The sequence below is a fragment of the Lathamus discolor genome, chromosome 23 (assembly GCF_037157495.1).
Source record: "Lathamus discolor isolate bLatDis1 chromosome 23, bLatDis1.hap1, whole genome shotgun sequence".
Taxonomy (NCBI): domain Eukaryota; kingdom Metazoa; phylum Chordata; class Aves; order Psittaciformes; family Psittacidae; genus Lathamus; species Lathamus discolor.
In genome coordinates, this window is record NC_088906.1 from 1,272,706 (window position 1) to 1,284,605 (window position 11,900).

The 11,900-nt window shown below is 57.4% G+C and overlaps 1 protein-coding gene across 3 annotated transcripts; it reads left to right on the plus strand.

The window, feature by feature from the left end:
• The first annotated feature begins 6,190 nt into the window (after positions 1–6,190).
• Positions 6,191–10,430, plus strand: TMEM106C (transmembrane protein 106C). Of its 3 annotated transcripts, XM_065659502.1 has the most exons (7): positions 6,196–6,700; positions 6,786–6,849; positions 7,346–7,505; positions 7,605–7,745; positions 8,025–8,074; positions 8,367–8,420; positions 9,153–10,430. In XM_065659502.1, exons 1-7 carry the CDS (start codon positions 6,505–6,507, stop codon positions 9,277–9,279), a joined length of 792 nt encoding a protein of 263 aa, XP_065515574.1. In that variant the 5' UTR covers positions 6,196–6,504; the 3' UTR covers positions 9,280–10,430. The 3 variants fall into 3 exon arrangements, with proteins under 3 accessions (XP_065515573.1, XP_065515575.1, XP_065515574.1); XM_065659501.1 differs by having other exon boundaries at positions 6,191–6,700; positions 7,346–7,745; XM_065659503.1 differs by lacking the exon at positions 7,605–7,745 and having other exon boundaries at positions 6,195–6,700.
• The last annotated feature ends 1,470 nt before the right edge of the window (positions 10,431–11,900 follow it).

Here is an 11,900-nt window from a genome sequence, read left to right on the forward strand (position 1 = left end):
GCAGCCCAGGTGTTGCCCAGCTCCATCCCCGGAGCTGTTCAGAGGCTGCTTCCCTTCCGCATTTCCAAGTAACAAACCACCCTGCGGCTCCCCACAGCCAGCACCTCGCAGGCAAACCCCAGGCTCGTCTCCTTCCTCTCCCAGTGTCAGGTGAGCTGCCTCTGCACACGCCAAAACCTCCACCTGATTACAGCCTGGAGACGGCTCCTGTGTTTTGCCAATGCTTAGATCAGATTAAGGGCAGAGGGAGAGCTGATTCATCCATCCCCTGCCTCCAGACTACGGCATCTGCGAGGGCCCCAGCACAGCTCCAGGGGTGCATGACCACGGGCGGGCAGGTTTCTGACAGAGTCGTGGCTCTTTGTAGCCTCTGGGCTGCTCTGCTTGACCCCTCAATGGGATGTGCTTCACATCCCAAGCAAGGACTGACCTTGCAGGTCCTTGGACCTGGAACCCACAGGGCTCTCCCGTGGGATCTGGTGGAATCTGGGACAATGGAACCAGGTCACAAATACCGACCTTGACCACCCAAAATCCCGTTACCGGTGGCGTGAGTCAACCTTGAGCGCGGGGGTTTGGGCTGAGCCGGTTCAGCCGGTGCCGCAGCCCCAACCCAAAGCTGCTCCATCCATCGCCCGGGCACGTTACACCCCCAGCGTGGAAAACTCAGTGTCTTTGGCAGATATTTCCCTTTCCACCCCCAAAACCGCATCTGGGGGGTGGCCACCAATGGGACAGCGAGGAGGGCTGTGAGCCCCCGTGCGATGCTCTGGGGTTTATCGAGTGCTCCCTAAACCCAAAGTCCCCCGAGCAAATGAGCCCCCAAGGCAGCCGAGGGCAATCACCGCCCCTGAGCTGCACCCACCGGGTTCAACAGCGCTCATCTGCGTGGGGAACGCGCTTCACTAACGGGCTTCAAATTGCCTTAATGAGGCCAATGAGAGAAAACGATGTCTGGGAAGAAATGGGAGCTCATCAAAGGCAATTCCATGGCGCAGAAAGCTTTTGGGAGGGTGGGGAGTGGGCTGTGGATGGGGCCGGGGGGGGCTTTGCACGGGAGAGGCTGCACAGAACCCATCCCACCACTGCTGAACATCACCGCAGCAGCAAGCACATCCCCAGCCTCACACAGCGGCTGCCCCATGGACCTCACCGTGCCTGGACCAGTGCAATGAGCTCCTGAACCCCATCGAAACTGCTCTGCTGCCAAACACACCTTGTCCCATGGCCACAGCTGGGTTTGTGCCCCAAGTATGGGGAAGCACAAGCACCGGATGGAGCAGCATTAAGGGGAAGGACTTGGGGTGCTGGGTGCAAGAAGTTCCCCATGAGCCGGCTTCAGGGAGCGTTTGAGCCCAGAACCCCCCCAGTGTGGGGCTGCACCCCCAGAGCGGGGGCAGCAGCTCCGGGAGGGGATCCTGCCCCTCTGCTGTGGGAAGGGGAGACCTGAGAGCAGCTCCAGGGCCTGAAGGGGCTGCAGGGAGCCTGAAGAGGGGCTTGGGACAAGGGATGCAGGGGTGGGATGAGGAGTTTGGGCTTGCAGCTGGACCAGGGAAGAGTTAAATGGGATATGGGGAAGCTCTTCCCCATGAGGGTGGTGGGATGCTGGAATGGAGAAGCTGTGGCTGCCCCATCCCTGGCAGTGCTCAAGGCCAGGTTGGACACAGGGGCTTGGAGCACCCTGCTCCAGTGGGAGGGGTCCCTGGAGCTGGATTGGAGCTGGAGGAGCTTTGAGGTCGCTTCCAACTCAAACCATTCCACGGTTCTCTGCCAGCTGGGGTGGATGAGGCAGCTCCTGAACTTGAACTCCACCTGGAAGCATCCGTCCGCATTCCCTGATCCGTGCAGGAAGGGAACAGCACGAACACAACCCGGCTGGAAGCCCCTTTGCAGCCACCGGCTTCAGCAGCGCAGCTCCCCCATCCCGCTCCCCCGGGAGCAGCCGTTCCCCATCCCGCTCCCCCGGCACGGATCCGGCTCTCCCGGCGCTGACTCAGGCTCTTGCTCCACATCCTCATAAGCGCAGGTTTCTGGAGAAGCGATTGCGAAACCCGCCCGCGGCTCCGTCGTGTGTCCCCCCCCCCCCCCATTCCCCCCCCTCCTGCAGCCTGGAGCGGGGAAAACGGGCTTAAAACGGGAAGGAAAGGGATGGATCCCAGGACACAGCAAAAGGAGCAGGGGGGGGGGGGGGAGGCTGCTGCCGGGTTCGTCTTTGGGGGGCAGTGCTTTCCTGCGCATGGGACAACCCCAGGTAATGCTCCAGGCTTGGGGAAGAGCGGCTGGAAACTGCCCATGGAAAAGGACCGGGATGGATGGAGCTGAACAGGAGCAGGTTGTGCCCAGGCAGCCGGGAAGCCGCCAGCATCCTGGCCTGGCTCAGCACCAGTGCGGCAGCAGGGCCAGGGCAGGGGTTGTGCCATGGAGGTATCTAAAAGACGTGCAGACGTGGCACTTGGGGACATGGGCTGGTGGTGGCCTTGGCAGCGCTGGGAATGGTTGGAATTGACGGTCTTGAAGCTGTTCTCCATCCGGGTTGATTCCATGGCTCCATGGTTCTATGGTTCCCCTGCTTTGGGGATTCTCTGTTGTCTAATATAGGGTTGAGCTCACCCCACAGCCCACCCCTGTGGGCTCAGTGTGGGTTTCCCCCTTCCCATCTCCCCTCAGCATCCACGCAGTGTCCATCCTCATGGCTCAGTCCTGCTCCCAGCCCCTTCCTTGGCTCTTCCACCCCCATCCCAGGCAGAGCAGGAGATTCCCAGCCCACAGTGAGATGGGAAAGGTGAGCAGGAAGCCTCCGTTCCTTGGCATTTTGCTGCTGGGAAGGAGGAGAAGAAATGATCCATGAGACAGAAGAAATGATCCATGAAGTTTCCATCGGCACCGCACTGGAAAGCAGCTCCAGGGAATACCGAGTTTTACCATAAACTTCACTTTGGTGCTTTGGGTCACTTGGAGGGGCAGGAATTCCATTTCCCACCAGCTCTCCTTATTGCAAAGGGAAAACACCCCCAGCGATTGCACAGGAGCGAGTTATGGAATTAACATTGTTCCAAGCAGACTGGTTTTGCTTCCTTCGGTCCCGGAGCCGATGGGATGGGGGTGATGGGAGAAAAGGGGCTTGGGGAGGATTTGGGCTTTTCCCATCAGTTTCCAGTGGGAAACTGGAGGGATTTTGCCTTTTCCCGTCATTTTTCCCATCCCTGGCTGTTTCCTGTGTGGAAATGGGGGGGATTTGGGCTTTTCCCATCACTATTTTCCATCCTGGGATGCAGAGCCAGGGGTCAGGAGCTGGGACCCCTGAGGGACCCCCCCCAGCAGCACCGTGTCTGGTGAGGCTAAGGACAGCTTCACACGTGTGTGCACGGCATCACATGCATGTGCATGGCAGCACATACGTGTGCATGGTGTCACATACGTGCGCACAGCCTCACATACGTGTGCACGGCATCACATATGTGTGCACAGCATCACATACATGTGCACGGCCTCACACATGTGTGCACGGCCTCACACACGTCTGCCCGGCATCACATACATGTGCATGGCAGCACATACGTGTGCATGGTGTCACATACGTGTGCACAGCCTCACATACGTGTGCACGGCATCATATACGAGTGCATGGCATCACATAACGTGTGCATGGCCTCACATACGTGTGCATGGCCTCACATTCATGTGCACGGTATCACATATGTGTGCGCAGCATCACATACATGTGCACGGCCTCACACACGTGTGCATGGCTTCACACATGTTGTGCCCAGCATCACATACGTGTGTCCGGCATCACATACATGTGCATGGCAGCACATGCATGTGCAGGAGCACGCACAGTCATGGCACAGCCTCACGCCATGGCCTCATGTTGCTGTGCACAAGCACATGCAGCCTGGCCTGCGCTTGCACGAGCACCCCTGACCATGACACCCCTGACCATGACACCCATCCATGACACCCATGACCACGACATCCATTCATGACACCCGGCCTTGCACCAGCACACACAAACCCTCACACTGGTGTCTGAAGGCTCTGCACTGGGACGGGGCAGGGCTCATACTGGTGTCTGACAGCTTTATACTGGGACCAGGGGCTCACACTGGTATCTATGCCATTGTCTGTACCAGTGCCTCTACTGGTGTCCGTATCGGTGTCTATACTGGCATCCATAGCGGTGCCTATACCGGTATCCACACCGCTGCCTATACCAGTGCCTGTAACGGTGCCTATAGCACTGTCTATACCAGTGCCTAGGCCAGTGCTTATCGAGCTGTCTATACCGCTGTCTATAACAGTGCCTATAGCAGTGCCTATACTGCTGTCTAAACCGCTGTCCATGCTGGTGCATATAATGGTGCCTATAGCGCTGTGTATAACGGTACCTATACCAGTGTCTATAGTGGTGCCTATACCGGTGTCTATAACGGTACCTATAAGCTGTGCCTGTACCAGTGCCTATAGAGCTGTCTATAACGGTACCTATAAGCGGAGCCTGTACCAGTGCTTATAGTGCTGTCTATAATGGTACCTATACTGGTGTCTATAATGGTACCTATAAGCGGTGCCTATACTGCTGCCTATACCAGTGTCTATAACACCAGTGTCTATAATGGTACCTATAAGCAGTGCCTATACCACTGCCTATAGCGCTGTCTATAATGGTGCCTATACCGGTGTCTATAACGGTACCTATAAGCGGTGCCTATACCAGTGCCTATAGCGCTGTCTATAACGGTTCCTGTAAGCGGTGCCTATACCGGTGTCTATAACAGTACCTATAAGCGGTGCCTATACTGCTGTCTATAATGGTACCTATAAGTGGTGCCTATACCAGTGTCTATAGCGCTGTCTATACCGGTACCTGTAAGCGGTGCCTGTGCCGGTGCCGGTGCCTGTACCGGTGCCTATCCCGGTGCCTGTACGGGTCCCTGTAAGCAGTGCCTGTGCCGGTGCCTATCCCGGTGTCTATACCGGTACCTATAAGCGGTGCCTATCCCGGTGTCTATACCGGTACCTATAAGCGGTGCCTATCCCGGTGTCTATACCGGTACCTATAAGCGGTGCCTATACCGGTGCTTATCCCGGTACCTGTAAGCGGTGCCTATAGCGCTGTCTATCCCGGTACCTATAAGCGGTGCCTATGCCGGTGCCTATAAGCGGTGCCTATACCGCTGCCTATAGCACTGTCTATAACGGTACCTATCCTGGTGTCTATACCGGTCCCTATAAGCGGTGCCCGTGCCGGTCCCTACAGCACTCCCTCCACCGCTGCCTGTCTCCCACCGCGCACGCGCACATTCCCCGCGCGCAGCGCCGCGCCGCGCACGCGCGGGACAGGGCGGGGCGCGCCGCGCAGTGCGCATGAGCAGAAGGACACGCTCCTGCCCCCTCCCTCACCAGTCCCCGCCCACAGCCGAGGGGACGTCGCCGCGCGGCTGCTCCGCATGCGCGGAACAAACCACGCCCCCAAAAGGGGTGCGGTGGCCGTTACCGCCCCGCTGCTGTTGTGCGCATGCGTAGTGAGGGGCGCGGCACGCCCGGGCGCGGCGTTCCGTCATGGGAGGCGGTGACGTACAGAGCCCCGCCCACTTCCCCTCCGAGGGTGGGGCCGCCCCGCAGTGACGAAACACCTGTTTGGGCGGGGCGTCAGAAAGGGGCGTGGTTTGTACGGACCACGCCCCTCCCTCAACCCCGCCATGCGCGCTGCGCCCAATGGGCGTGGCTAATGCTTGGCTCCGCCCACCGCCGCTTGAGGCGTTGTCATAGCGACCGCGCCTGCGCAGGAAGAGGGAAGTGGTTGCGCTGATGTGAGGGGTCTCGTTGGGCCGCGGGGGGGGTCGGGGTCCATGGCGGGGTTTGAGGGGGGCCGAGCCTCCACTGGGGAGTTGGGGCTGTGAGGGGTGGCTCTGGGGGGTCCGGGGGGGGGGGGGTTGTGGGCGGCAGGGCCTTGGGGGGGTTTTGAGGGCAGCATTCCTTCATGGGGGGGGGGGTGTCAGTCTTTGAGCGGTGGTTTTGGGGGTGTCCTAAAGGGGTGCCCCTCATGGGGAGTTGGGGGGCAGGTCCCTTTGGGGGATATGTACCTGCTGTGCACCCCCCTTTGGGGTAGCCTTCTGCTTCGAGGGGGGTATGAGGGGCTCTGTTAGGGGCTGTGTGCGAGGGAGGAGGCTGTTGGGGGGTGGGTGTCTCCTTTTGGGGCTGGGGGTGCCCAAGAGGGCACGGCTCGGCTCTGGGCAGTGTGAGCCTGTTTGTCAGGAGGGGTTTGGGTGTCTTTAGGGGGGCCGCTGGCAATGAGCCTCCCTTGAGGCCTCCCTCTGTAGGGTGCTGTGGAGCTCAGCCCACTGTGGTGGGTGTCCCGATGGGGGTGTCCCTCTAAGGGGTGCTGGGGGGGGGGTTCTCTATAGCTTAGGGTTTCCTTGTTGGCCAGAAGCAGGCTGAAAGCCATTGAATAAGCAGGGCTGCTCGTGCTGCCCCTGTCACAGGTTTCCTGCAGCGGCTGCCATGGGCTCCGTGCTTTCCTTCCCTGCTGCCAACACCACCTCGAGGCAGAGGAGGAAGGCTGAGGAGGAGGAGGAGGAGGACTTGCTCGATAGCCGGGACCGTGAGGAGGACATTGCCAAGTTCCCCTATGTGGAGTTCACGGGTCAGGACAGCATCACCTGCCCCACGTGCCAGGGCACCGGCTGCATCCCCACACGTGAGGGGCTGAAATGCAAACGGAAAACATTCCCTATGGATGTGGGCGCACAGGGAATGGGACACGTGTTCCTTTTGCCTTCCAGAGCAGGTAAATGAGCTGGTGGCTCTGATACCCTACAGCGACCAGCGGCTCCGTCCCCAGAGAACGTAAGTGTGCAGTAAAGAGTCACAGCATCTTTGCAAGGAGCAGACAGGGCTCTTTAGTGGTTCAGTGCTTCACCTGCTCTGCAGCCTCTCCTTCAGCCGGTGGCTTGTTTCCATCCAAGCCAACACATCCAGTTTAAAGGGGAACTTGAAATGCTTCCTGTGAAATCCCACTGTGGGGTGGATGTGGAAACAATGATCTTATTCACACGCTTCGTCCTGCGCCTGTTACCGCAGCTTGTAGAAAGCAGCTGCCTCGCCAGCAGCAAAAACAGGGGAATGAAAACTCTGTGGGGGCAAAACTGAATCTTTGGTTACTTATTGCCAAAAACTACCCTGCTTTGAGCAATTTCAGGTAGCAAAAACCCCAGAGCAGCGCTTGTGGGGCTCTCCCAGGGAAGAGCAAATCTGTGGTGGTTGCTGCTTGGGTTGGGTTTCGGATGCAAAGGCTGCTGTGGTGTTGAGGTGAGGGAGCTGACCCCTTCCCTGCCTCTTCCAGGAAGCTCTATGTCCTGCTGTCCGTGCTGCTCTGCCTCCTCATCTCGGGGCTGGTGGTTTTCTTCCTGTTCCCACACTCCATCCTGGTGGATGACGATGGGATCAAAGTGGTTCAGGTCTGGTTCGACAAGAAGAACTCCGTCGTCCTTCTCGCCATCACGGTAAGGTGCTGGTGTGTGTTTCTTCCCAAGGGAATAAATTCCCTGCAGAGCTGCCAGGAGGCTCCCCGCTGCCTGTGTCCCCTCATCCCCTCCACCCAGGCCACCTTACGCATCAGGAACTCCAACTTCTACTCGGTGACAGTGACCAGCCTCACTACTCAGGTGCAGTACATGAACACCGTGGTGGGGACCCAGCAGGTCAGCAACGTCTCCAGCATCCAGCCGCTGAGCGACAAACTGGTAGTCACCTTTCATTGCTTCACTGGGGGATGCTTTTATTGCCTAAAACCTGTAGGTAACACGATGGTGGTCTATCTACCTTAAAGCTTTGCCTAGTGTCGTGGTTTAAACCCAACCACAAACCTCGTCCACTCACTCCCCCCTTCTTGCCCTTTATCAAAGTAGTCTGATGGTTAGAGTAGCTTTATGCACCCCAGATGAAGGCAACAGCAAGTAGGAAAGACTCCAGAAACGGTGGATTTAGGCATGTGAATGTGTTTTTCTTTCCTCTTTTTACAGGTAAATTTCACTGTGAAGGCAGAACTGGGTGGTCCTTTCTCCTATGTGTAGTAAGGATTTACTACTCTTTGTATAGAGCTGGGGAGGAGGGCAGGTTTAAGGTGCTTTCATCAGAATTAGCTCTGGAAATGACTTGGTTTGTGCTAATTTCCTGGAAGGTGACTGTTTGCTAGAAATGACTTGAAGGCCTCTGTGGGATGCTGCAGCAGGGCTTGTCTTGGCCCAGGTCTTGAGCTGAGCTGCCACCAAAGGAAGAATCACAGAAGATACCGAGAAACGCGAGTGTCTCCACAGCCCTGCTTAGCCCACACTGACCTGGTTCTGTGGTTTGCTCTCTTCCAGTTTCTCTTGCACGTTTCCCAAGGCAAAGGTGCACAACATCCTGATCTTCATGAGGTACGTGGTGCTCTGCTCAGCTCCTGACTCAAAAGGCAATTGCTGCTGCAGCAGATCTAGGGGACACAAAGAAAATCCCTCTTGGCAGGCCCCCAGCCTGGTTCAGTGTCAGCTTTTAGTCCAGGCCACTTGACACGGTTGGGTGAAATGTGAGATGGAAAGGAGAAGACACCAGCTCAGTTCACACTGAGCATTCACATGAGGATGTTGTGCTCTGGAGCCTGTGCTTGCCAGCCTGTCCTCTGCAGCGAGAGACCTTGAGGAACAGAAACAGAGAGGAGCTGCAGCTGTCGAGGGGGAAGAGGAGCTGTGATGAGTGTTCAGTGTCCAGCTCTGGGGCAGCAGCACCAGGGGGACGTGGAGCTGTTGGAGTGAGGCCATGGAGCTGCTGTGAGGGCTGGAGCAGCTCTGCTCTGGAGCCAGGCTGAGAGAGCTGGGCTGGGGCAGCCTGGAGAAGAGAAGGCTCCTGAAGGGGAGACCTGAGAGCAGTTCCAGTGCCTAAAGGGGCTGCAGGAAACCTGGAGAGGGGCTTGGGACAAGGGCCTGTAGGGACAGGACCAGGGACACCTTCTAGTAGGACAGCCTGCTCCAGTGGAAGGGGTCCCTGCCCGTGGCAGGGGGTTGGAGCTGGATGAGCTTTAAGGTCCCTCCCAACCCATCCCTGTTTGGGGTTCTATGAATGTGAACCTGCTGGGGCAGTTACTGAGGCAGAGGCGTTGCTCTCCCCCGCAGGACGTGGGTGAAGCTCTCGTACATCGGGCATGTGTCGCAGAGCACTCTGGAGCGGTACCGCTACGTCGACTGCAGCACCAACTTCACAGCTAGCCAGGACCTGCTCCTGCTCTCCCCCTCCGCCTGAGGCCTGGCTGCTGCGGCCTGGGGCGGATGCTGGTGCAGATGGGTTTCTAGAAGGGACCAGGGACATCCCGATGGAAGCAGAGGGATCACGCGTGACTTTGGTGGGAGCTGCCCAGAAGCCCTGTGTTCCTTTCATGCTCTTCCACGTGCAGCTGGGCTGCGCTTCTGGCCTGGCCGTGAAACTCTCTTGGGGTGTTTTCCCAGCTCCAGGGTCCTGCCTTTCTCTTTGGTTCTGGAGAACTGGTTTTTGGTAGGAAAACTGGACTTCCAGGCACCTGGGGGCTGAAGTTCCCAAAGATTTAGAGTTGATTTTTGCAGCTCTCAAAGCTTTGCACTGTGTCAGGTCCCTCAGGGTGAACTAATCAGTCCTGTGCAGTTAATTTATCCTGCTTTTCTTCAGCAGCAGCGTGTCCCTGACTTGATCCAAAGCAAACCTTGATAACAAAGGGATAGTTCCCATAAGGAATGTGCAGATAAAGCTTCCACCTCCCTAACTTGTGCAAGGAGGAGGCAAAGGCACCTTTGGAACACATTCTTTCTGTGTTTGGCACCTCCAGCAAACCCAGCCCCAAACCACCCGAATAAAGGTGCTGCAGTAAATGTGGGGCTGGGGAAGGCTCTGTGTGAATTCCACCTTCCTCTTCCTCCTCCTCCTCCTCCTTTGGACCTTCCTCTCCCCACATTGGGCTGCTGCAGGGTCTCTGGGGTCCCACAGCTCGGTGTCGCTTTGTGCTCATGCCTGACACAGTCAGGTCTGGATTTAAACTGGTTTCAGGGGGGTTTGGTGTTCCAGAGAGTTCACTCCAGGGGCTGTTCCCGAGGGGTGGCATCAGCTGTGTTCTTAAAGCAAATAAACCCCCAGGCTCAGCCCAACCTGTGCTGTTTGCAGCTTGGAACCTTTCATCCCTTTGTAGTTCCTCTGGAATTCGATGCCTGCCTGCACCTACCCTGTCCTTCAGATGGGAGGTGGTGTGGGCCTGTGTGAGGACGCAGCCGGGGTGGAGCTGAGAGCAGTGCTCAATGAAGGATGCTTTATTTAGTGGGAATGTGAAATAAAACCACACGGTGCCTGTTTGAGGAAGTGGCGTTTCTGCCTCCTGAGGTTTCTAGGAGTGAATTCACTCATTAAAGCGGAGCTGGACCTTACAAAGAGCTGTTTGTGGCTGTGCAGCGTCCTTTGTTGGAGGAAAAGCTCTGCCTTTCTCCTGTGGAAACCAAACCTTGTCCTAGAGTTAGTGACTGGAGTCATCGTCTGCTCAGAATTCCCTGTTCTCTTGGGAATGACTGGGGGGAATGAGGGCAAAGAAACTCATCAGGGAGCAGCGCAGCCCCTCCATCCCTTCCCATTGCAGCCAGGACCAGTATCCTGGGCTGCACCCCCAGAGCGTGAGCAGCAGCTCAGGGAGGGGATCCTGCCCCTCTGCTGCAGGAAGGGGAGATTCCCTCCTTCCAACCCAAACCAGGCCGGGGTTCCATGGCCTCAGGCACTCGTCCCTGGTGATCTCCATCACGAGCTGCTCACACGACTCCAGGAGCCCCCAGTTTCTGATGAGTTGAACTTTTCTGCTCTAAGGAAGAGGAAATCACAACCTTTGCTTTTTATCCATCCCATTGCTCACCTTCCTCCTCCTCTGTCCCCCTGGTGCTGCTCAGCCTGCGCTGGTGGGGTGAGGTCACCTCCTGCTCCCCAGCTTTGCCTTTCCACCCCTGTCATCAGCTGCAGCCCCAGCGTTAACCCCCGTTGTTCTGTTGCATGGGGTTGCTTTGAGCTGGGCGATGGTTTAGGGTGCTCAGGACCCCGGAACCTGCTGCTTGGCTCCACAGGAGTGTGGCTTTGCCCTGGTTCAGCGCGCAAGGCTCTGAGCCAGGGCACTGCTCACTGGGGCTGCCCTGGGGTCATGGGCCAAAGCCCTTGGCCTTTGAGAGGCTGTTTTGGGTTTGGAAATCCTGCTTAATCCTCCAATCTCCTGTAATGAATTCCTGCTGCCAACGTTCCCAGCTCCCCCCGTCCTGGGCTGCCTCAGGTCCTGCTCCGGTGCCAACGGAGAGGGTTTCAAACCCGCCCCAAAGTAGAGCTTTGGACAAACCCTTTAACGTGGTCGCTCCTCTTAGTGGAAAGCTGCAGCCCCGAAGTGCCAGGGTTTTAACCAAAAGCACTGTCCTGGAACCCAAAGTGTCCCATGTGTGATGCTCTGGGGTGTTCCTGACTCCTGGGGGGGCACTGGGCTGCTTTGCTTGGAGGAAGCACAACCCAAGTGAATCCTGAACCCTCTCATTGCTTACACCTGCGACTCTTTCTGACACTCTAAACGTGCTGCTGCTTGCAGAGGCGATGGCTGAGCGTCTCTGGCCTTCCCTGCTGCAAATACACCCTGAAGCTCTATTTAGATGGGCACAAAATGGACAAATTCCATAGGGATGAGGGTTAGAGGACACCCCCACCTGTGGCTGTACTGATCTGCATGAGGTTTGGTCTCAGCAGCCCCCCTCTCCACTGGTTTTACTGGTTTCTTTTAACTGATGCCCCAGTTTGCATCGCCCTGGTTCTGTCTGGGGGAGCAACGAGACCCCTTAACACAAAGCGGTGGCTGCTGCCTTGGCTCCTGGTGCTTCAAGGGTTCT